Source organism: Pagrus major, chromosome 4 (genome assembly GCF_040436345.1).
Source record: "Pagrus major chromosome 4, Pma_NU_1.0".
NCBI lineage: Eukaryota > Metazoa > Chordata > Actinopteri > Spariformes > Sparidae > Pagrus > Pagrus major.
This window is the reverse complement of record NC_133218.1, coordinates 8,891,111-8,917,950: the sequence shown is the minus strand read 5'-3', so window position 1 is coordinate 8,917,950 and position 26,840 is coordinate 8,891,111. Positions and strand designations below refer to the sequence as shown.

At 40.2% G+C, this 26,840-nt stretch overlaps 1 protein-coding gene across 2 annotated transcripts in view; it reads right to left on the bottom strand.

The window, feature by feature from the left end:
• Positions 1–26,840, bottom strand: part of phkb (phosphorylase kinase, beta) — a 112,691-nt gene that overhangs the window by 65,772 nt on the left and 20,079 nt on the right. For both annotated transcript variants that reach the window (XM_073464073.1, XM_073464072.1), the window contains 7 exons: positions 24,434–24,533; positions 19,285–19,392; positions 18,308–18,388; positions 14,041–14,156; positions 7,474–7,537; positions 3,509–3,604; positions 1,828–2,025 (listed from right to left, as the gene is read on the bottom strand). In XM_073464073.1, the coding sequence (XP_073320174.1) occupies positions 1,828–2,025; positions 3,509–3,604; positions 7,474–7,537; positions 14,041–14,156; positions 18,308–18,388; positions 19,285–19,392; positions 24,434–24,533 (763 nt within the window). The remainder of the gene's footprint in view (positions 1–1,827; positions 2,026–3,508; positions 3,605–7,473; positions 7,538–14,040; positions 14,157–18,307; positions 18,389–19,284; positions 19,393–24,433; positions 24,534–26,840) is intronic.

The following is a 26,840-nucleotide window of genomic DNA, read 5'->3' as shown; positions in this document are numbered from 1 at the left end:
ACTACCTTACTTGGCAAAACTGCTCTGCTATTTGGTGCTATCATTAACCTTTTTAAGCAACTTCATTTTTAAAGAAAAGTTTAACTTCAAACTATGAACTTTCACTCTGAGTATCAAGTGACCTTGATGATTTTTGACTTCAAAGTCTGAATGTCCCACCAGTAGAGCTGATGAGACCTTATGGATGAGATGTTAAACATCTTCCAGATCAAACATAAACCCCAGTAGCCTCTGACTTTCTGCTTGTAGATCTCTCTTTTTCCTTCCATCTGCCTCTCTGAACTCATTAATTCTGGGAGGTTAGTTCTGAAGCTAATGCAATGATTTGTTTAGCATTAAGAGTCCAGCCTCTGATTAACTCAGCGTACACTCACTGAGCTGATTCTGAAGTGAATGCGATGTCATTTCACCGGGATCACCGGGGATTCGAAAAAGGACAATGAATGCATGGTCATTCACATACATATATATGCATGAGCACACCCACTGACAGGGACTTGCTAACACACACACGCACTGAGATTGGGGGTGAAATACCTGGGGGATTAAAACACTCACAGATGCTAAATCACAAGGAGATTTCTTAGCATTTTCATAAAAAAGATAATATCTTTAGAGGCTTATACATTTCAAAAACTTTTCAAATGTCACGCTCAAGCACTTTCAAGTTGAACTTTTTCATTTGTGCTTTGCCAACCATTGGGACACTTTTTCATCTGCATTAACAAGTGGTTGCCTGAAATGAACTCTAACTTTGTTTCTACACATTATATCATTCCTTAACTTTAATTTCAATTGAGATACCTTGGTATCAGTGAAACTGCAAACAATTGAAACCACAGTGGAGAAAACTGATGACCTGTCTCACACCTGTGTTTTCCAAAATTGCTGCTGTTTTTCTCTCTATGCAGTGTATTGCAATTTTATTTATAGGTCTCCTCCAAGACCTAAAGTTCAGCTTTAGTCACAGTGGACCACTGGGAATCACTTGTGTTGAAAAGTGGTGGGGACATAAGAGCTGGGATTCAACATATGTGATTTTAGGCTTTGTAATGGCAATAATCAGTATGACGTCAGAGTAGATAATAATTAAATGTTAAAAAAACTGCATAACAGCGCACCAAAAGGGCATGAGGCAGAGTCGACAACATGAAAATGTGCAAAACAGACAATAACATTGATCAGCCAAATAACAATCGTCAATATGCATCACATCCACAACTTCAACAGTGTGACAATTGAACAATGCCAATATTACATTAACTGTAGAAAACACCAGTGCGTGTCAGTCAGCCTTTTTCATTTGTTGAATAACATTTCTTGGAGAAAGCTATTTTTCGAAACATTTTAAACAAATATTGCTTTCAAAACTTATGGGGAGGAAATCGGCCATTTTAAAAAGAGGTGGGGACATGTCCCCAGCGTGGGGACACCTATGCGACTGCAATATTTCAAACAGCTGTCTGCAAAGTTGGTGATCTAAGTCTGTTTTTGCACATACCTCTCTAACAGGATATTTCCTGTAATGGAATAAGGGACTTTAATCTCTAGTGGTGTTCCCCAGGGGTCTATCCTGGATCCTTTATCTGTTTACCCTAAACGCTCTATTTAAGGAATGTTATCTACAATAACTATTCTAATTGCTATGCTGACAACACTCCACTGTAAGTTTTACTTAAACCTTGAGGAGTGAGCAACATTGTCAGTATTTTTCGGGTCGGTCACAATTGTTTTAAGCACTTTCAACAATGCAGATCTTGTCGCAAAGGCCTATTGTCTACAATCAAAAGTTGAAGTAATTAAGAAAATGAATTAAAAAAAAACGACCTTCATTTCAGCAGGCTTGTAGTAGCGGCGGTTCTTGTCTTCATTTGCAGTACGGTAGCCATCACGGAGGAAACGCTTAAAGCCGTATTTTCCCCGCAGCTTGCGAACAATCTTGTCCAGTGTCTGACTGTAGAGGGCGTCATCGTCCACTGCAAAGGCAGGGTAGCTGATGGTTGGAAGCAAGGCTGCATCTGTGTTCTGTCAGGGAGAAAAGATTTAGCTAACACTGCTCCACAATGGTTTGTCTACAGTGTAGGAAACGTGTTAATTAACTGTTGATTAGATAACGAGGAATTTTAATTAAATCCTAACCACAGTCATATTACTAGTCATATATGTTTTGAGTCAGAACTGTGTTAGAAGAGCAGAAGCCTCTTACCAAGCTCCTGGTTATGAGCAGCACTTTACAGCAGCCTTAATCACAATCAGGACTGCCTGACTAAATTTCAATTGGAACGATCATTAGGAATGAATATTGTTATTAGCCTCGACAAACTATTATGACTGGGCATCTTATTCTCTCATTTCATTTTTTTGTTTGGTTTACTCTATTAAGCAATGAAAATGAAAGCTATTAAACGCTGGCCTCACTGCAAACAGCTATGAATATTTAGGGTTTATTAACAGACAGACAGCGGAGCTTCCTGGGCTGCTGTCCGTGCTCTGAAGTCCCTAATAACAGCAGTGGCATGCTTTCTTACATGGACAGCTATGGACCAGATTTCAGTGCAAGATGTGGTTCACTGTTTGATGCTGCTTTCATGGTTGGCATTGAAATCTTTTTTGAATTTGCACGCATCTCTACAATTGCTGATTTGTCTGCTCCAATCCCCTCTTATTCTTCGACTTCTTGTTACAGCTCCAATCTACATGTTAACATCCTCGGCAGCAGCCGCAGCTAAAATGAGATATCGGCTTGCAGAACACATTCAGTGCAGGTATTGAATGTGTCTAGAATATTGAATTTCAATCTGTTGCCGTAGTATACAAGATGCTGATACCATATTTAAATTTTGGTTGTATTCGCATTGACCCACAGTATGTAAGCCTCTCTCTTTCCAACTCCTCAACAGGAAGACAGCTATAACGCCGCTCTGGTCCTCTAATTACTCTAATTTCCTCGCAAGCTGATGGCGGCCATTCTGCCTGACACATCCAGCACACAGAGAGAGAAATGTGATCATTTAAGTGCTGGAGTGGTGAGCAGGGAATGATTTCGCTCTTGCTTTTCATCCATGTACCACTTTTTTCACACCTTGCTTTTTCAGCTCTGCCTCCCCTCCAGCTCTGCAGCCACCTCTCACTTCCCCCCATTTCAAGTCACAGTGAACCATCAATAACGCGGGCATGGGCGGTGTAATGACTTCATCGTGAGGGAGATGCATTGCTGAATTACAAATGCCCTCTGACACATCGACATGAGCGTGTATTTCGTCTCGTGTGCACAATTAACCTGGCGTGTATGTGGCAGGCACCTATTTCAGTCTTTGAATGGGGGAGAATATGCACACGGCTGAGCGAAAGAAGGATAAAGCGGAGCAGATTGCATCGACAGTGTACAACAGTGGACATCTTTCTAAGTGCTACAGCAGAAAAAATAGCTATCTCTGAACCAAATTTGCTTGTAATTGTTAGTCATTTGTTGAGTGGTTTGAGTAGTTCCAGAGATGGATGGACTCACATGTGAGCGAGACTCTCGGGGCAGGAGGGAGCACAAGGTTTGCCTGTTTCTGTTGTGGGCGTCCAGATCCACAAATATCACCGACCACGAACAACCCTGCAGAGCAAAACACATACAAAGACAGTGGCACAGTCACAGCTCAACTATTCTCAATTTACAGGTGCAACGACGGCACAGAGTCACATGTTCCGAGATTGCACACCTACAGAAACACAGAGACGCACAACAACTTCTCCATCATTTATCAGAAAAAAACATTTGACAGCTAAATGGCTAAATGGCCCATTTTAAAGCCCCTACCATCACACCTCTCACCTCCGCACATCAGAAACACACTCTTTGGCTGTAAAACCAGGCTGATATTTTTGGCTTGCACATGTTTTTGAAGTGCAGTGTGGGAGTGCTCGAACAACAGTGAGTCGAGAGTCATCCTATCACTCAAAAAGTCACCAAGTGCTGCTACTACAATGCAGTCCGTCTGTCCAGAGCACTTATACACCTCTGGGTGAAAGGAGGGGGCAGGTTTATGTTTTTACTTGGTAAGGGGAGTCATCAAAACTTTTTTGGTTCTAAAAAGCTGGTCCTGTTCAATTCCTCCATCCATCAGCTGCAGTTATATAAAACCAACTGAGTCACTCCTGCAACCTGCTAAGCAGTTTCTAATGTAAGTCAAATACATAATGTATGAATATTGCCAGAGTCTATTTTTTTTCCCTCTAAAAACAGATCCGGCCAGGGCTTTTAGTCAAATCAGCAAGCTTTCCTGTAGCAATTTGCATAGTGCAGTGGATTGCTGGCCACCGGTGTAGGCAGCTGTGTGATAAGTCCGTAAAATGGTACTCTCAGGGAAACCTTTTCTCTTGTTATAGCAGCAGAGTGTAAGACGACCCAGCATGTAAGATGAATGCTTTCACCGTGGATGTGTGCTCTTTTGACTGTGTTTCCTTCCATGGGCTATCATTTTCTTTTTATTGACATTCAACAGTCCAAACAGTCTTTTATGTATGTTAGACCGAGAAAAAAGAAATGGAAAAAATATTGATTTTGCCATTCTTAGTTGCTTTAGGCACTTTTGACACCAACAACAAACAAAAATATACATATATGTATATATGTATATATGTATACATATTATTATTTTGTCAACTAAACAGTTTTTGACAGATTATGAGCCCTAATGCACTCTACATAAGGACTCAAAGATAAATAAAAGATATTTTTATCCACACATCGTTGTTTATGGAGTGTGTTTGAGTGTGTACCTGATAAACACAATATTTATCCAATAACAGAAATATGTAAATATTTATATGAAATCAAAGAATTAACAACAAGTAAACACACAAATGAAAACAAAATACATATTTTGATGACACTGAACTTATGTGAGATATTCAAAGTAGTTGTCTTCAAAACAAAAATCCAGCTGAATTAAAGTTTTATCCATGTCACAAGAATGTTTTATTGTTGTTGGAAACATTTTGGATAATGTAAGTACACAACTCCATCCAACCATCTGTAACCGCTTATACCCTGCACAGGAGAAGCGGTGGCAGGGGCCAATTCAAGCTGGCATTGGGGCAAGCAACGGGGTACACACTGGACAGGTCACTTGTTCATCGCAGGGCTGACATATAGAGACAAACAACTATTCACACTCACATTCACACCTACAGGCAATGTAGAGAAATTGATCAACCTAACCTGCATATATTTGGACTGTGGGAGGATGCAGGAGGACCCAGAAATAACCCAACGAAAGTCTAGTCTTTTATAGACATTTCAATGGGGCAATGTTATTTATTGTATGTTTAACCAATGATCATATAAAAATAAGTCCTACAAGCTAAAGAAAAGACTTCGCAGAACCAGATCAGAAATACATACTGGTATAATAATTTCATTAAAAATACCTTGAAATAAGATGAGATTTATCACACTAACAACGGAAAACTTTGTACTTAATGCCAATATTCAGTTTTGGTGAAAACAAACAAAGTCAGTAATGATAACTGACTTTGTTTTTACCATTTATGGACAGCTCAACTAATTGATTGAAGTTTTTTTTTATATGCATTTACATCATTCTGTTCAGGGAGCCTTCTGAAACTAAACTACGTCAAAACTAATTGTGATTACTTTTGAAAAATGAGCAAGACACATCCCAAGAGTCACATTTGGCAGGAAGCCGCCTGAAAAGGGTCATAAAAAAAAAAACCCTTCAACCTACTACTAGAAATGCTCTTGGAGATGCAGGATATCAAAACTGAAAATGTACTCGACCAATTGGCAGAGAAAACCATTAAACAATTCAATTTAATTCAATCGGGATGAAGAGATTTGAACTGTGACCTACAGTCTTTAATAATCACGTGCAACAACTGCCAATGTAAACCAAAAAACTGCGATATTTGCAAGTTTTTCCTGTCTCCATTAAACCCCACTTAGCCCTTCCACCCACTTAGCCCATGTCCCTCTATAATAAAAAGGTGACTATATAATGAAAGTCAATTACACGCCAACATAATCTATTTCAGAAAATCATCACCTGTCACTGTTATTATATTAGCAGTGACAGGGTTCTACGTCTACAGATTTATGTCAAAATAAATCTCTATTCCACACACACACACACACACACACACACACACACACACACACACACACACACACACACACACAAAAGACTGCACCCCTGCTCTTCACTGGATGTGAATTGGGTGACAATGCCCATGTAGAAAGTGGAAACTGTTATGACTTGATTGTCCAGCTCTGCGAATTTAATGACAGGCTATAAAATTGAATTGAAGTATCCTCCTCTTGTCGAGATCGATTTAATCCACAGAGATCGATGTGTCACACCGCAAAGCTGCTACCTTTGGGTCGGAAAAATCATGAGGAAAATCAGAAGTTCACAAAACTCAAGGCTGTGTGTCCATTCATCCACTGCAGAGGCTACACACCCACAACAGTCTGCAACCAGTTTGATAGTGGAGTTCAGAGTGTGCTGGTTGGGGGTGTCGCATTTGGTGTTGGAACGCTGAGAGTCGGCTGGGAAATCAAGATTGATAGAGATCATTAATAGGCAACTGCGTGACTTGTAGAACTTCCATCCCCACAGAGGGACAAGAGACTGGATGAGAGACACACTCACATACACAGAGGCCCCACAAAGCATGGATCATAAAGCAGCCACCTCTGTAAATTGATTCTTTCAACAAGCTGAGCATGATGAGAAAATCCATTTCCAGGCACAGTTAAACCCCTCATTTTGCCGCTGATCAGAAGAGAAAAACAAACAGCGACTTTAATATACACTCATCCTAACAGCCTCGTATGATGATCAGAAAACTACTTCAAGTTCAGATGCATTAAATGGCCAAAGAAACCATCATCGCCGGCGAAAGACCAAGGGAGAAAAGAGGAGGAAAAGATAATAAGAGAGGAGGCTTGCTAAGTGCAGGGCTTCATTTTCCAATCCATTAGCAGGTGTAATGAATGTCTCTGTTTTTCCTTCCCTCCACACAAGCTGAAAAAAAGAAACATATCCACTAATGGATACTGCAAACCAGGAACAAACATCAACTGTGGCCATCGATCAAAGTCGATAGAAACACAAACAATTTGCTGAACCAGACACAAACATACTTAATCAATCTACCGATGGTCAAACGTCCACTTGGTGAAATAGTCTTGCATCGATGACTAATCATGCTGATGATGTCTAGTTGGTAAAACTACAGAGGCAACTCATTCTTTCTGTAGGATGGCGACAAACATGCTGCATATCTCCCTGATGTATGGAGCTGTAATGGGCCTCAGCAGATTTGAATTAGAAAGTAGGTTGTCTATCTATAATACGATCTTGCCCATCTGACACGATTAGACAAAAGACAAACACACGTGTGTCCAGGGACTCGTTTAGGAGGAGGAATGTGCCAGAAGCAGGTGAATTATTCAAATACCTGGTTTCCAAACAGGTTGAATCCATTGATGGCCTCCAGAGCAGCTTTAGCCAGGCCCACAGAGCTGCAGAGATAAGAAAACTGAGATTAAGTGGATTTCACTGACATTGATACATTATAGGCTAGATTTGAATGAATATCCAGTAATGTAACTAAGTACATTAACTCAAGTACTGTACTTAAAGTCAAGGTACTTTACCTGAGTGTTTGCATTTTATGCAACTTTATCCTTCTACTCGATCTATTTAGTTACTAGTTACATTTCAGATTACAATTTTTCCCACCCTTCCTCTCCATGAAAACTATATACCTCCAAATGTGTTCATTTAACTGAAGGATGAAGTTATCCTTTTTGGGTTGAGAAAATTACTCTAATATGTCACACTGGTGAAAACAGCATTTTTCTCTGAGCTCACGAGGAGCTGACTGTTTAGAGATATGTGGTTCTCACAGGACAGCGATACTACAAACATATGATTATCTTACAGAACATCATGCATTGCTGTGGATTAAAGGTGCTTTATGTAAGAATTTTAGTTGAAAACAAAAAAGGAATAACAGTTTTGACATTATGGCGTCCATGTATCATGTCAAAGTTAGCATGCTATCCAGCTAGCCCCAGCCTGTCCCGCTTCAAAACTCCTATGCTAGCAGCGTGAACACCAACACTCCCCTGGTGCTCCAAGCTCACCGATTGAATGGCTAGCTGACACTGAATGCGTCAGGTAGCCAATTCTTGCATAATGCACCTTTTTTTTTTTACCACAGCAGTAAAATACAACATCAACAATAATGCAGCAGTGACATTCATCCAAAAACATCAGATATTTTACGCTTACTCTGACTTTTAAAAGCACTGAGAAATTGGGATTCATATGGTTGTTGTTTGCTTTGGACAGAAGCCAGTCTGCTAGTGGTAGCAATGTAGCGAACACTGTGTTCGCGACAGCGGCACCAAAAGTTATACCACAGGGAAACACTTGGAAGCAAGGAATTTGTCTATTGTCTATTTCCGCTTTAAGTAAAGCTTTAAATGCAGACATTTTACTTCTAGTAGAGTATTTCCAGTGTGGTATTTCTCTTAAGTAAAGGATCTGGATAATTCTTCCACCCCTGTGGATATCTTCTGACTCATGGACAGGAACAATAAACATCTTTCAATGGTCAGATAAAAAAATGCATTCAGAATCACACTTGAATCTTAAGCTGCTATCTGTTAGGACTGAATAAGGCTGAGGGCCCCTAAGATTGTGGTCTACTGTAGATAATGGATCTCTTTAATAAAAACCTTATACTGAATTTCACACTGGCTGGCCACTGTGATTGCAATGCAGACTAAAAGTGAACCAATTTCACTGTCATCTTGTTTCTATTTCTACCCTGCCAAGATTTCCCTAGAAAAAAAAAGGAGGGGGGTAAAAATTGCCAGAAACTTGGCGATGACTGGCGGTAGATCTGCTGACATATCAAAATGCATTCAATACCATTAGTGAAGCCTGAATCGATGCTCAAAATACAGAGGATGGCTGGCTAATTCAGCCTGGGGAAGAGCTCTGTTGAAACTACTTCTGTATAACACACACGCACATACTGAAAAAGGAATGCCAGGACTGGTCAGAAAGGCCGTATGATGGAGGAGGTATGATGCTTGGTGGGGAAACAGGAGGTTAAAAAGTGACTCCGGGAATCAGGAGCAAAACAGCATCGTGATGCAACAGTTTCAGTTCACAGTTGGAGATATAGCTTTGAATGACGAAAATGTTGCTGCAGACTATTACTCATACTGTAGACTGTATTCTTCTGTTACGCTTACAGAATACAGTAGAGTAAGTCATTGTCCAGAGAATTCATAGAGTGTGACTGGGCATGTTGATGACATTGATGTTGCACCCAGTGGAGCTGCTAACTACTCAGTCACTTTACAGATGTGTCCTTCTACTCCTCCTGCACACTCTACCCAAACAGAGTATTTCCAGTAGGAAAGAGTAGGTCTGACATGGACAGTCTCCAATTGTTGGATACATGTGAAAGGCCAACTCTTGAAAATGTCTGGATCTGGCCTGATTCACTGGCTGATGTCTGCAGTTTATGGGTAAAAACAGCTTTATGAGGTTACTATGGTGAACATGTAGGCTAACAGTTGCCTATTTATACAACAGATAAATTGAGTCGCATTCCCAGGCTGTCAAATACTGATGCTTTGGGTTGGCATCGAACCTGAGACACCACCTAAACCTGGGACTTTTGCCTACGTTGCCCAGTTGATAAACTTAGAGTAAACTTAGAGTTGGAGTACAAAATGATAATAACATTCATAATATTAAAGCAACTTTTAGACTCTGATGATTTTAAGTTGCACTGATGTAAAGTGAATTAAAGATCATGATTTATGTTGAAATATTCATGAATATATGAGCAAAGTCGTGTTTCTACATTTCTATTAAAGTGACATTTAACTCATCATATGCTGTGGAAATAAAAAAAAAAATCTTACATGATTGGATATGCTACTTTAAATAAAACAGCTCTAGTCTAGCCATCTGAATGGGTGCGATGATAAACATGAGGCAGAAGCAAATAAAGTGAATCATTTGATTTGATATGGATAAATAAGTACGCTGCCAAAATGAATACATCCTTTCCTGTTCGTTTCCACTGAGCCTTTTTCTGCCCACTGGCACTCTGGAGCTAGAAACGACTGTTCAATTTGATGATTTACACAGATCTTGTTTACATGGAGCCATTGTAAATGTGCCCCTGCCACAGTTCACTGTTTGCATACAGCATGTTAACATGTATTACGCAACGACATATATAAGCTAGCTCACTAATTGTGGAAATCCAAAGCATGACCTGGAGGGGAGGAAATACAAGAAGCCCAAGACACAGCGCTTCTCCACTACATCGAATTTGTTATCTTTTCTTGAGGGTATCTTGGCAAGCTGCTGCCAATAGCTTTGGATTGTTGGAGAAAGAAAAAAAACATGCTTCCCGGAGATAAGCAATGGCAGAAATTGAGGATCTTTATCAAGACACTGAGGGACGAGAGGGGGGCCAGCTCGACCTTGGATGATAAATCAGTTAGGAACACGTAACACAAACCGACTTCAGTGGCTGAGAGCAGTCCTGCTGTTTTAACATGTGTTTCAAAATATAGTATAGACTGTTGATCCTACATTTCTCCTGAACACAGATTATTTGCTCAATGGTCTGGAGGGGCAAGAAGAAGGATAAGAGACTATAGTCCAATTTGTTAAGACAACACTGATATGAACTATATGTTAGGCATTTGTGTTTTATGAGCAGCATGGTCTCTTGAGACCTGGCGTTGGTTGGCTAAATCAACCACAAGACTACCATAACTAGAGAGAAGAGATTTAAGGAAAAAAGGGGAATAAACATTAACTGGACGCGCTGCTGCAATTACTTTGAAATGGCTTCATTTCTAAAAACATGTTGTGCTGTACAAACACACTGGTTCATATTCCTGACAGAGGCATATTTAAGTTATGGAGGACTTACTGACTACTTACAGACTCAAATGCAAGCATTTTTGAAGTATCAATTTTCGAGAATTTCCAAAATAAAAGTCCCTAATGTGTAAATGAAGGACTTGAGATTTTGAGATGTTCTGTAAACACATTCATTAAAAATGTTTTAAGGTTTCTGAGTGGGTTTTGTGGTCTTTGCACATTACCACTCTCTTGCCAAGCTCTGTAGTAACCCTCAGTGCAGACAGAGGCGGAGAGTCCAATCAAATACTATATAATGTCTGGTTTGCAGTGGTATGAAAACTAAATAAAACTCACACTTTCCTGATTGGCCCATATACAAAACTATTTAAGTGTTCTGTATGAATAATGTTAACTATATAATATATGTATATATATAATAATGTTTGCTTAAAGTTGCTATAATCATTATTTTTATACTAACAACGAATCAAATGTGAAAAGGGTTAATCATAGTGACAGACCTAAGGGAAAGTATCAGCTGACACTGCATTTCACTCAGCTCTATGGAGCATTTTAATCTCTTTCAGCATCTGTTTTGTTTTTGAGTTTGGTCTATGTCTATTCAATGTGTAAGTTGAGTAGACACCAGCATGAATCAAAGTTGATTCATGCTGGTGTTATGTTAAAGATTTTTAAGACTTACCATGTATGTTAAAGTCTGAAACTACTGCTGTAGACTGGGCTCAAATGCAAATTGGTTTGATGAGTTTTGTTTTGACTGTAGATGTAAAAAAAATAAATAATCCCTAAAAAAAAAATGTCCCAATAATCTATGGAGCTGTAGGCATTTAAGAGTCTCACTAATTTGAATGAATGCATATGTTGCTTGTGTTAATATGCAACTCTTTGCTGAGGAATTTATTAACTCTAATGGGGGATAACATGTCACAAAAAATCTAGTAATGCAGGTTTAAAAATCTGAAGAGAATGTAAGTGTTCGACTGGTTTATAAACAGACAAATATGATTTATATTGGAATTTATTTGAGAGATTAACCTTAAGAAGTCAGCTTTAATAAAAACATAAAAATATATATTGCAGGCATCTACCAACTTAAACGAGGACCAAAGAAAAGCTGATGAAAAGTTGTTTAGGATTAACAAATATTTCAGTCCTATAATTCTTGTTTTAAAGCAGGCATTAAACATTAAAAAGACTTGTACTTCAAAGCAGATTTCCTCTTTTCTGCTACTGCCAATAATTATAAACACATAAAACATAATGGTAAGTCTATGCTCTGGTTTTGTAAACGCCTAACTGTCAATACATTAACAGAAACTCTGCTCAGCCCTCTTTTGTGTTCTTCTGCTGGAAATGTTCAGACATGGCAATCAAGAGTGGAAGGGAGAGATATCTTTATATCTTTATTCATCATAACAGCTTTTTCAGCCAAACACTATCACTGTTTGCATCTCTCCTGCTTTCAAAGCCTCAATAATTATAATGTAATACCTCCAATGACTCTATTCCTCAATAATGTTCATTCCTCTGTTTCTCCCTGAATATATTCCTCCTTTAACCTTTCCACACCATTCCTTCCTTTTGTTAAATCCTTCCATCCTTCCTCCCTTCCTCGCTGAATGCACTATAACATTATTACATCACAGAGTGTTTCTTAGGTTACCGAGGCATTTAGTTGTCCATTCCTCTCGTGTTGCTATTGGTATTGATTGTCTACTTCAGTGTATTTTCCAAGAAAGTTTCAACCTCTGTGTTACCACACACCCACACACACACTCTGGGTAACAGAACTGAACAAAAGCTCACATGCAACAGTGAAATTTACAGCATCACAGTGACTTGTGACACAGTGCAATCTATAAAGCTCTGTGTGTGTATGTACTGAGAATCAATTTTTGCTACAGTGTGCTTCCCAGTGGCACTGAGGAGAAAATAAAGCTGATCTCAGTCACACTCTCACTGTAGTTTCGGTGGTGTGGTAAATTAAGCTGGTGTATCTGACGACAGCGAACAGATAGCTAAAGTGCTGTGGATGTTATAGACAGCCACCTCTTTGATTTATACGAGGAAAATAAGGCTGGAATGTTTATTGAGACTGGATATCAGCATTTGGTTTCAATTAGAGTAACACTTCACATAAGGTGCACAAAAATGTGAGTAGTTACTAAGGAACGAGTGAGGATTTAATCAGGAATCACTTGAAAATGAATGAATCAATAATGAGTAATCTCTGAATAACTGTGATTCGAGGACTATGTAGGAGATAATGAGTTACTAGAGAACAGACTGGGAGATAATATATTAATGAATCATTAGGTAATGATTAGTTCATAAATATCTGTGAATCAACATACTAACCACTTTCTCAATTAGTTGTTCCTGATTAACTATGAACCAGCCACTGAGTGGCACAGACTAGTAGCAACTCATTAATTACTGATTACTTTATCATAAGTAACTCTGTTTGTGTACCCTTAGTACACAGATGAGCCAGTTGCTAATTCTCATAATCATGCAGTAATGAGGGACTACTCAGTATTATGTATCACCTTACACAAAATAAGTAACTAATGATTCACTAAGTAGTAATTAAGTAGTAGTTAGTAGTAGTAGTAATTAATCTACTTGTTAACTACTTTACTTGAAGGTACACAAAAAGAGTAATTAATGCTTAAGTAATTAGTAATTAATTAGGTGTTACTAGTTTGTGCCACTCAGTGGCTGTTTATGGTCAGTCAGGAACAACTCATGAGGATAGTGTTCAGAATGTCGATTCACAGATATTTATGGACTAATCACTACCTAATGACTCATTGACATAGTATCTCCCAGTCCGTTCTCTAGCAACTCATCATTATCTACTATATAGTCCTCAAATCACAGTTATTCAAGGATTACTCATTAACGACTCATTAATTATCAAGTAAATCCTAATTTATTCCTCACTTGTTCCTTAGTAAATACTCACATTTGTGCACCTTATTGTAAAGCGTTACCTCACTTAGTAACAACACCACAACCCACATTTTACCGTCCTTCTATTGACATTTATTCAGCATATTTTGTGTTCGTTGCTGAGCTGTTGACTGACCTGGAATGCAGCTCAGGGCTGCCATTGTTGTATTTGCTGCCTCTCTCCCACATGCCGTAGTCAGGTACCCTGTAGGCTCTTTCCACACAGAACACCAGGTTCTGGATGAAGGAAACCTGCACACAGCAAACACACACATCAAACACAGGAAGGCATGGGACTTTGGGAATGGATACAGTGTAGAGGCATACAGAATATCTTACAAATATAGACACACACACATGCACTTAAAAGACCTAGGGCTGCAGGTAGGGACCATCTGAGTGATCCATAGTGACACGCACAATCACACAGTACATAATTTAAGCTGCAGCTACACATGCACACAGGGCCTTCCACACACTTGCATACATATACTGGGTGACTTCTGAGATTGATCTGGGGTGAGGTGTGTGACTCTTCGTCTCATTATAAAGGTTAGTAAAGTGGACAAGAAAGCTGATTCCTCATCAACGCTCAAGGTCAAACTCACCCTGCAGCCACAGACAAGGTGTAATGAAGTAGTTAAGTATGGCAGCATGTGGAGCTGTAGCTCCATTGCCTTTTCCAGTGCTCATGACACGACACTGAATGGACACGTATCACGTCATCCTTTATTGCAAAATTGTAATTATTGATGCATCGCTTGTTCATTACAGTCTATAAAAACAATCAGCAGTGTCCTTGATTTTCATCACCAAACGAAACGTTAGTCTCATGATTTAATACTCGTAGTTAGCAGAACTAGGTAGTTTCTGTCGTCTGGAGAGGGATAGTGTGTCTGTGGAGTCAAAATCAATAGGCCCACCTAGAAAAAAACTGAAAGGGTGAGACGTGAAATGTGTGATGCCTTAAAGGCCCTGAATCATTAAAAAGACCTGAAAGTAGCAGTGCGTGTGTGTGTGTGTGTGTGTGTGTGTGTGTGTGTGTGTGTGTGTGTGTGTGTGTGTGTGTGTATGTGTGTGTGTGTGTGTGTGTGCTTGACTGATGGGAGATTTAATCTGAAATGACAAAGCGGGGGAGAGAAGAAGAAGAGAGAGTTGAGAGAGCGAACGAGAAAGATAGTGAAGCTGATCCAACCTGTGTAGGACTTAAATAGGCCAATCTGTGAAGGAGGGCAGGGAAAGAGGGAGCGAGGCAGACGAAGGTGTTAGCTGCTCCTCTCATCATTTGGGGTTTTTTGAGTGGGGTGATTAACGAGGGGAACTTTTTAGTATCTTAATGGTATCTTAATGAATGTTACTGCCCACCGGCCAAACAAGCCTCTCTGTGTCTCTGCAGTTAGATGACTGTCCCTGCCAGATCTGTCTCTTTTAGTTTTTTGGAGGCGGTTTGCGCACATGGGCACATTTGCAGAAGCATACTACATGTGCTGCCGCTTTCAGCCGTGTGCCAGCAGCACTCCAACTGTGCAAAAAATGCATGCACGTGTATTATGAGAGGAAACACACAGTCTGTGATACACACAGGCTAATGAGACGCTCCATTTCATGCTGCATGAGACTGAAAATGGCATCTGGAAGGAGGTCGATAGTGCATCTTCTCAGAGGACACGTGGCAGCCTTTCTATACTACCTCGAGGAAGAAAAAAAATACTGCAATGCAGCTTCCAGCTCGGTCAAGTAAACACCAATGGACTTCACAAGCAGTGACAGCTAACAACAAACTCATGAATGATACCGAAATAATGTGATTAGTCCGAATGAAACGGTTTTCAAACAGCGTTCAGTGAGATCACAAGTCCTTTTGCTCACTGGATCTGATGTTTCATAATAGAAGGAAGGGGGCAGGGGAGTGAGGGGGTGCAGACCACTTCAACTTGAATTACACAACCTAATAAGCTGTGTTCAAACATGCAAATAAAGGCTGCTGCACAAAGAGGACTGCCCTCACAAACAAACAAAAAGTTCCAGTGTCAAATTGTTTGCCATCAGCAGTGAGAAAAGGAGAAAAATGAGAGGTTATTAGGAAGGGTTTTCTGTAAACAAAGTGAAGCCTGCACGCACTAATTGGTTAGTGGCAAAATGTTTCACCATGTCCTTACTTTCTTAAGATAAGCCCAATCTAGTAAACAAATGGATTCCTTTACCAGCGGCACAAATTTCAGTGCTCTGTGGCGGTAAGTAAAGCTGTGAAAGAGCAGACTATAAAAACTAACAGAATTAATGAAGTTCCAACTGCTCCTTAGGGCCACAGAATAAACAGCTCAGTGTGTAAACCCAACAAGTCGCCTTGTTGTTTTATTAAGAGTCCAACAATGAAAAAGCAAAAAAGTAAGACACTGGACGGATACATCAAACTCGGAGCCGTTCAAAGCACCTTTTCTGTAATGGTCTGGATTGGCGTGCTGCCAAATAAGATGTTACCGGTTCGATTCCCAGGAGGACATTTAAAGTCCAACAATGAAATCATCTTAATGTTTCCCTGTTGAAAGTCAATTGAGCGGCTCAGCAAAAATATAAATGTGAGCCGAGCTATAAAAGTGAGATACTGTCCCCTGATCCTGCATTTGTGTCAGCTCTCGGATGTCTGCGTGGGATTTAGAGAACATTTAACTGGCTTTAGAAACCCTTTGGTCCGACTTTATAGAACGTAGTTGGTTCTTAAGAGGAAAGCATCACATAATTCAAGATTTATGAATCTAATTAGGTCCCATCATTTGTTTAAGGGTAAACAGAGTTTTTCAGTGATGCATTTTCACAGTACATGTTTTCATGTACAAACATACAGTCTAATAAAGCGCAAAAAACATTTCTCATAAAAATCATGATTCAGTTCAGAGATGCTTAAAAACATGTTGTCAAGTCACATATGGAGAGAAGGACAAAGGTTTACAGCTGTGCTAGAAGTACTTGTAGACTAGCTGTAGCAGTACTGAATGTTGATGTCAGCGTACTACTGACAATTAGTATGCTTATATGATGTTGATGTTTAGCAGGTTTGATGTTTTCTATTTTCACTATTAGCACTGTTGGGATCTAACCACATGGTTCTAACAATTCTCACATAAGTCTATTAATCACTCTGGCTGTCGCGGCTACATCAGTAAAATGAGTAGCCAAAACCCCAGTGTGACAGGAGCTGGACTACTCATCAGTCAGACGACCCAGCCCTGCAGGATGAGGTCGCTGGTCTCCTTCACCTCTCCATAGAGGATAGAGGCCACCTTAATAGCTATAACATTAGCACCTGAGATGAGAAATTACAGGAGCTAATAAGCTATGTTAATGACCTGGTTGGAAAGCCGCAGCGCACCATCCCAGAGGTGCTTGGTCAGATAGCGCTGCTATACCAGCGCAAAGCCCAGCTACAAGCCATCACGAAGCTGCAAAGCCCAGCTACAAGCCATCACGAAGCTGCAAAGCCCAGCTACAAGCCATCGCGAAGCAGGAACAGCTTGCCCAGCTGCAAAACAGCTATCACGCTGTGCCGCATGACAACTCCCGCCTACTACAGAAAGTCCAGGCCAGGAAAGATGAGACCTCATCCAAGAGGACTACTGCGAGCCTTCATCAACATTAATTTAGGTACTTAGTAGTAAACCAAAGTGATGTACAAATTAAAATTTTGACCTGCTGGTGCTGCTAGATGGAATCATCAAAGTCAGTAGGATTTACCCTATTTGGCCAATGAATGTCCACTCATGGAAATCCAATATAAGAGTAGACTAATGACATGAAGACAATGAAAACAAAAACATTGAAGCATGGCATCAAAATGTAGTCAAAACTAGAATGACACTCAGTAGAGTGCATACCTCTGCCAAGGCCCAAAAGTCCCCTTTAAGTCAATCAAGCCGAATCCAATATTAAACTCAAGAGCCCTGAATCACTCTAAATTTGAAGACACCCACGTGTTATCATAATTTATAATTAAATCTGTATCAAATTGTACTCACTCATAGATACCAGCCACCTAAATACTCCTGATGTTTTTCATCAGGATCCATGCATTTTTTCCAGAGAAATTAACGAAAATGTTTAAAAAATGCCCCATCTCACAATGTTAAAGAAAGTAAGTAAAAATTCCTGGATCTATCCCTTTATCAGGATCCACACTAAAAGTTCATGGGGTCTTTTCTGGGCACACTGCACAGGATCACAAGTAATATTTTTCTTGAGGAGAAGTAAATAAGAAAAGAATTTGTTTTAAACTGTCTGACACTTAAGATGGATACTGATTGCTGCTAGTGGATTAGCCACAAAATATCAGACCAATAAACAGGAAAGGGCTTTAATCCTTGATGTCCAGAATTGATCATTTGCAGTGATTGTAGTGTCTTGTTTACCTCATCAGTGTTGTAAATGATCTGCAGACCAGAGCAGATCATCTCCACCAGGTACAGCAGAAACAGAGAAACGGCATCGATCTGCAGCAAAGACAGATGGACGGACACAGTGGATGAGATACAATTCAAAAAATTACTTTCACTTATACATGGTGTGACGTTCCCAAATTTGTCAGTAGAGCAACTCTGTGATTTCCTACAAGACGTCTGCTCCTTATTAGCTATTTGGCTTTTAGCATCGGAATGGCATCATCAATAGCGTAATTTATTTCATAGTAAAATCACAGCCAAGAAGTGAATGAATATACAGTAGGTGTTTAAAATCTACACAGCTTTGATTACTTTTGAGTTTTTCTTTGTCGCAGGCATCATTGTTTTGATTTTCTATCACACTCTCTTGATGTATTGGCTATCCTTCACTAGAAATACAGTCACCATCCAGAAGTTACACACCACATTGACCTTTGTCAATACCATCGACAGAAGAATAAGTTGTTTTAGTGCCAGTTTGATGCACATCCACCTCTGAGTCAATTGAGTAAAGTCAATTTTACGACCGTACATACCAATCACAGGGACGAAGAAATGAATCATTCTTTATGGGCATTTTTCTGCGACACTCAATAACAAAAGTCTAATTTGTTTCCTTCATCTTTTGCAGGGTTCACTTCTCACACAGTTTTCTCCCCGACGACAGCCAGTGGAATCATTTTCAATATTGTTACATCAGATATGTGACCAGAGATATAAAATCTGAGTAGTGTCGTGGGATTTTACTCTGCAGTCTTTACGACTCGCAGTAAAACATGTCTCTTTAGCCTTAGGAAGAAGATCTGGACATTTCAATGAGGTGGACAGCTAGCAATGCATACACACACACTGTATTTTTGCATTTACTGTATGTCAAAACTCATTTTAATTTTATTCTCTCGATTGAGTGTTTTCTAATTTCCGCACTCGTCTGCATGCCAGCTGACCTGCAGGTGGTGGTAGTCGCCGTAGGTGTACACCTCATCACCTGTGTCCACGTTGAACACCGAGTGCAGACACTTGGAGGGGCTGGGATCCTGTTTGAACTGCTCCACCTGGTAAAGAGACACACGGGGACAAAGAGGACAGGATAAAAGAGAGAGGCCAAGGGTAAGTAGGGAGCAGTGAGAAAGAGAGTGGGAGCGACATTAATTTCCTCACAAATTCACAGGTAGAGTATACGCTGTAGCTGCCTTGAACACATTCAGAAACACATAACTAGAGCCTTCTATAATAAGTAAATGCATGGTAATCTCTGTTGTAATGTCGGTTAGGCTCCAATGGCTGTATAGCTTTTGTTGTTTTTGTACATTCTATCTTATTTCACCTAAATTGACATTCTTTCCTCTCTTTCATTACATTAACTTCATTAAAATTCATCTGCCACTTTAAATCCAGCTACTTTGGGTGCATATATGCCATTTATGTTTCTTTAAATGCTTCTTTTTGAAGTGCCACTTTGACTTCTTTCAATGCCTCCATTTCGGCATGAACGTCAAAACCCTAAAAGCTGCTGTAAGAGTTGATGTTTTAGCAAACTTCCTGTCACTGCAGTTAGCAATCGCCTCCCTCCTCTTACGCCACCGCGTGAACACATTTATCGCCAGCCATAGCAGCAAACAGGAGGATCCTGCTCTCATGAGCAGGAGGAGACACATGGCATGACTGACCAGAGATTCTATAACAGCGATTACTGTTGGAATAAAGAGCTATTTAACACGCATTTTACAGCAGCTTTAGACTTCTTCATATTCAGGTTTCAGCAGAAATCAGAACACATTCATTTTCTTCAGAACATCGACACATTTCTCGTAAGCCTCAGGTCCATGCAAACTTTTAGTGCATCCAATGAAATTATAACATCTAATCCTGCCTTTAAGGGGTGGTTCAACTCCATTAAATGTATGACTCCATGAATCCATGAACACTCTAGTGACACGTAGCACTGGTTATGGTTTTAACTGGGAACAATCAACACGTCTGTCCTGTGGGCAGTAACAGATATACTGAAACGCTTAACATGGTTGGCTCTGATGCAGGTATAAGGGTCACAACTGGGTCAACCGCACTACGTCTTGGTTAACAACAAACGGATAAAAGATCCTGAACAATGGGTTATTGGTGTTTTGTGCTCAGTGGTTTCTTGGCAGCTTTGTGTGTATGTTTGCTGCATCGACTCGACTCCTAGGCAAATTACAGCTGGGCCACCAGCCCCAACGTGCGGAGTTATAAATAATTGGCCCTTTGTCCCATTTTTACCTCGTTTGTTTCTCTTCTCTCCACCTCTCTAGCTGCTCTCTCCATCATTAAGCCCCCCCTCACTGTACCCACTTTTTTCTCTTTCAACCCCCTTGGCCTCCCTCTCTCCTCATTCCTACCTTTCTTTTCTAAGTACTTTCTATTATTCACTCCCCTTTTACTTTGTTGTCCCTCTTGCTCTCTGTCTTTATCTCTTTTTTCACACTCCCCTATTTTCCCCACCTTTCTCTCTCTCTCCATTTCTCTCCTAGTCAGGTCATAGTGGAGACCCTCTGTCCCACTTTTACTGCAACTGCTCCACTTCCCGCCATCCCACAGCAGCTAATACATAGTGTGTGTGTGTGTGTGTGTGTGTGTGTGTGTGTGTGTGTGTGTGTGTGTGTGTGTGTGTGTGTGTGTGTGTGTGTGTGTTTGAGTGTGATTGTGGTTGAGTGAGAGAGCTACCTCTGTCAGTAGCAGCCAACAATAGGCACTGCTGTTTATGTTTCTATAAAACCTACTTCTGTATCAAGGTCTCTCCGATTCTTGCTCCAGTGGGGCCACAGGGTCAAGTGGTTCCACTCTCGGGATATTCTGAGAGGCCCCAGTTCTTACCTATTGGTTAGAGTGCTGCAATGCGCCAATATGAGCTTCAAATTAGTGAAACACTTCAATGCCTGCTGCTCCATAGTAATAGGAAAGCATACTCTACACACGCCTTTGTGCATTTGTTTTACATCTAACGCCAACACAAACCTCTTACATCTTATTAAACTAATTTCCAGGTCATTCCTTGCCATTTCTGACTGCAGAGGAGACACACTTGAATTTACTACTGTACAACAGTAGTTCAGACCTGGCCGTCCCAGGGCTAGCTGATTAGCATGCTAATTTAAGTAGATATCCCTGCAACACAATACATAGACATCATAATGTCAAAACTGTTATTTATTCACACTCTGTTGATAATTTTAGTTTTTGTTTTTTTGATTTTCAACTTAAATTCTACATATTGCCCCTTTAAAGTTGAAATCTGTTACTTTGGCCTCTTGGGGGCAGTGCAACAAGCTGTGAACGCAACACTGACATATTTTCTCCTTATAAAATTTTCATGGTGAACATAAACAGTATACAGTTGCTTATTTACAAATGCAGCAGTTATGAAGCAACATCAGCTATCAGTCCACTTGTTGAATGCAATATTCACTCTCCTGTAAGCTCTGTGTAGGAGCCATATATTTGCGTTAGATTTGTTTTTTGTTTATTTTCACTTATTTTGGTGTTGTGACGTGATGTGGGATGGACCCCTTAATTAACCTATTTAATTTCACCTGTCACCTGGATGCCGGTGTTAGAGAGAGGGGGTGACCTGGGAGCGCACATTTTTCGTTTACCACACGTGTAGCTCACAGTCTTTACCAGTTTTTCATTCCTTGAAGAATTCAATAAAACCTTTAATATGGAACAACTTGGAGTGGACATTAATCATTGGACAGCGCCTAATAAAAAGGTTAATCCCCCCAGTCTCAACCTCTCAGCAGCTCTAAGAAGCAAGAAGCCGCTGTACTCTGTTTTAGTCTACCGACTCCTGAGTGAAATATGAATCTGGCTGTTGAACTGCTAAATGCTCCATGTCCGCCAACTAATTGTAAACTTTGTCTGCCATTTGGTGTGAAGCACCCATTGTTTTGTTTTTTTAGAGCTTTTTTAGGAGAGAACAGCTGCCTGCTGCAGCTGAAAATGCTACTATGAGAGCAGTGAAAAGAACCACAACAGTTAAGTGGCGGGCTGTGAAACTGCAATAATGAGTTAAATGCTGCATAGAGTTGAGGGATTCTGCAGAGACGGGTAATACGTTTGTGGGACTTATTCACTATAATCAACACCTCGCACACTACTTTTCATATTATTTCATATCAAAGGTTATTTGATCCTTTGTTAATATAGAAATAATAATTAGAGCAGCTTTAAGTCCTAAAACTTTGAGTCTCCAGCAGTGCAGAGGTAAGTGTAAGTATGAGGGAATAGCAAAAAATGGTGAAGTTGTTGTGGGAGATTGTAGACAGTGGAAAAATTGCCAGCAAGAGGGTGATACTACTGTATCAGAGGAATGGGGGATGGGAGGGGGATTGGGTGTCTTTATATTTGACGTATTGATATGTATGTATGTATTCAAAAAAGGCATTTTCTTTGTAAGCAGCATGTTTTAAGCCCTTAATGTTTCTTGGTTTATACATTTCTATCTGCCTGTCAAGCAACCCCGATGTTTCCCCCACATAGACATAGCCACTCAGGTATTTTAACAACCACCCAAGTATATTTGTCGACTCACATTTATCATTTTATTCATATGAGAGACTGACGCATATTTGCAAATGCTCTGCAGAGAAATCCCACATCAAGAAAGTGGTGCTCTCTGATATTATATCCCTCCTGGACTGTGATTCGACTCCTCCTATTTAATGTAGTCCTATTTTTGTCTCCTAAGTCCACCTGGGTGTTGTGATGTTATTCTGTACTGTGTTGGTTTCGATAGGCTACATGATTAGCAACAAGCGTCCTCCACATGTGGCCCACCTGCTGTTGTGAAAAAATCCACAACAGGAGGTTTGTTTCTTGAGCGACTTAATAAAACATGCTGCTGACGAAGAAAGCCAACAGAGCAGACACATACTGGGAGAGAGAAACAGAAATGCCTGTGTGCACCGATGTGGACATTTAAAACAATTTTGAAAAAGAAAATTGATTCTTTTTTTAGTCTCATTTGCAGGTTGTCAAACAGATGGCCATTCTGTGGGAAACACTGAACCCTGACACCTAAAAGTTACGTTCCCAAGTTTAATTTACATTAACAATGTTTTATTAAAGGTGAGTGCAGATTTTTAAAACATCCACATATTTATTCAGTTTTCCGTCCACTACACAATCAATGGCTACTTTCTCTGACCTCACCCAGTCGGACAGATGACCTCTAGTCTCTAGAATCAAACATCTGCTGGTTTTGACTGGCTGTCTCTGGGTTTCAAATCAACCCTACCACCTGACAGTTATGACTACTGATTTGTCCCGACCCCAAAATATTTTCACTTGACAAAATTCTATATTTCTGAGGGCCAGTACCTCAGTTCCCTACACACCATACTATTGACAGACAGTGGGGCCCAGCTGCTGTATTTGCTCTGTGATATTTGCCCAGCGGTGGCCCTGTGTCACGTCTCCATTAAAAATGCCATGTTCTCCGTGAGTGCTGGAGACAGGGGCCGTAACGAACGCAGCTCTGTGTAATTAACTGTGTAAACGCAGCTTTGTAATTAAGACACAGGAAAGCTCTCCCCTAAATTAGGTCGTCAAGGTCGAGGCAAGATGAAACAGAATGGCTGTCGAAGGCACACACTGTACACATGCACGTACACAGTGACACAGTAGGCTGCTCTATTAAAAGATGTTATTCATGATAAGGAACAAAAAACAGCAAAAAAAGGACTTATCTTACTCTGCTATGGGTACATTAAAAATGTGCATTTTGCCAGTTTTCATTCACAGCCTACTCATGTGCATGCATCAGGTTTCTTGCAGACGGTGCGTGAAATTTCCCCCATCGGAGCAGAAGTCTTCGGCAATTAACTGATTGCCGGTTATTAAGCCCTCAGGATTGAGGCAACCGGCTCCCATTGTCATTTGTTATGATATGAAAGATGAACCAGATGTGTCCAGTGCTCCAGCTCTGAGAGACTTTGATAAAGAGCCGCTCAGGATTACACCTTTGATCAGCAATACAGTGCGTGTAACCGTGGGGTGCTTTTACACAAAAATGCAGTGTGAAAACAGCAGCTGAGTGGATTCTGGCAGAAAACTCACCTTATCAGCCTGTCTCATGTAGCAGTAGAGGATCCCTCTCATGCACTTGATGGCAGAATGCTCCAATTCATGGGTCCGCCCTAAATCGTCATCAATGCGCCTGCACAGCGGGGTGAACACGGAGAACACACAAGGGAAGGACAAACAATGAGTGGATAAAACATGAACCGCAAACAAACTGATTTTAAAAGATCATTCTGGTTTATTAAAACTTGGGTTTTATTGTCTTCATCACATTACGACATCAATGCAACAAAGTCAGAGAGGAAAAAGCATGCAAGTAATCAGATGGTAACTAAGCCAACAGTTAAGTCAGATTATCTAAAGCACTCAGAGGTAAAACTGATCGAAGTTGTACCAGGTTGTCGATCTGTAGACTGTAATGGATGTTTGTAATAATAACTGTATTTGCATTATCTTTTAAATAAGTTTGGCTCCCCCGGAGGTTTGCCAGACACATATTTATATGACCCCAAATCTGCACTTATTCAAAAGCAGTGCAAGTCCACCACAAATACTAATACAGCATATAGAAATAACCCTTGACAACACAGTTCCTCATGCGGATGGGCACTGCAGTAATATGAAGGTGCTCAAATTAACACCAGCATGTTTAACAACTATAGGAACAAGTTTCTCTACCCGTTCATCATTATTTATGACATAATGAGTTCCAAATAAGACTCAAATAATAAAGCTCATAATTAGTTATTTCTTCTTGGGTCTGTGTCCATCAGAGAGGATGAATAAAGGTGCGATAAAATGTTGAATGACTTTGTTTTACCAGGAAAATCCGTCGATGTCTGACATTTAAATCTCTCCAGTTATAACGTCCAGTGAAAATAGTTCCCTCTTGGCACAATGAGTTGTATGAATTTGAATTATTTTAGAGGTAGGGGAAGCTATTCTGGAGAAAGATAGTTGATTGTTGAGTCTCATTCCGAGGTTGTCAAATACCAAGACTTTGTGATGGTTGCTTGGCCAGAGCCAGCATCGGAATGAGACTCAACAATCAACCACCTATCTCCTCTTTCAAATATAGTTGACTGTTGAGTCTCATTCACAGCAGCAGCAGTCTCTGACAATTATTTTTAAGCTCAATATAATATAAGGAATTTCTCCCATTTGTTCGGGACATTGAAATCCTCCATTCAGAAGTCAACAAGGTGTCAACGAATTTTCCAGCTGTGTTTGTGGCGACAGAACGAGGTAAGCCAAAACATGATCCTTTCTTCACCCTAACTGAGTGTTTTTGTGCCTAAACCAAACCAAATGAAGCACAGCGTTGTCACAACATAAAATTGAAAATTTAACATAAGTAAAGGTATGTTGCAACATACAGAAACATGGAATTTCAACATGCTCATGGTTTGCAGATATATACTTATTACCAGCAGTTATTCTGGTGATTGGGTTGCTGCAGGTCTAAATGCAACCACTGCTGTTGACAGCACGGATTGAACCTGCCTACACAATTTATAAGTGGCATGCCATTCAGAAGTCAATCAATTACGGTTACAGTGACAACAGTGGGAGTTAGCACACTCCCGGTGGGGGAGGGCAGATCTCAGATGCTCATAACAAAGGTCAGGCTAATAATGACTCTGGGTATCAACAGAGGAGAGGCGAAAATTGTTTAAATTTCAGTGGCACACCATACATCAATCACACTGTCTTTTAGATGTGACCCTGCGCATCAAAACTGAGGACAGTCAGAGGATACAGCGGGCAGCTTTTCATCTTCTAACATCCTGTTTTAAAGTACTTCACTGGGCATTCATTACTTGTCTTCAACAATGTAGTATGTATGAGGTGATCCAGCACTGATCAGGGGTCACATTAACCCACACAGCGCTTCAGATTTAATTACAATTAATCAGGAAAATGCAAATAGTTAGACACCCATGAGAAATTATGATAAACTCATCTAAACATGGGTCTGAAAGCAGACAACCCATCCCACAGAATATATATATACAGTATATCTCAAAATAAAGAATGAAATATGTTGAATCAAATATATAATGTTTACTTAGAATCAGAGTTTCTGGCAGTCAAGTTCAAGTCTAGTCAGTGAATATCACACACACTCAAACAGATGCGCAGCAGCTGGGCGTGAAGTAAGTAATGGCACTAGCCAAGCCTGTCAGATGAGAATTATCTTAATTAAATCCCAGTGACAATTCTAATAGAAGGCAGCCATGACTGATGACGGGGATCTGCCGCTGGTCACATAACTGCAGTACACTCTATTTTTACCCCTCTCTTCCCTTCTGTCTTCCCCCCTCCATCTCATTTCATCACTCCGTCTTTCCTCCCATCTCCTCTCCCTGTCTCTTATCTCTCATCCCCCTCATCTCTCCCTTTGTCCACCTCACTTTGTAACTCTCCTCTTTTAGTGTCTCTT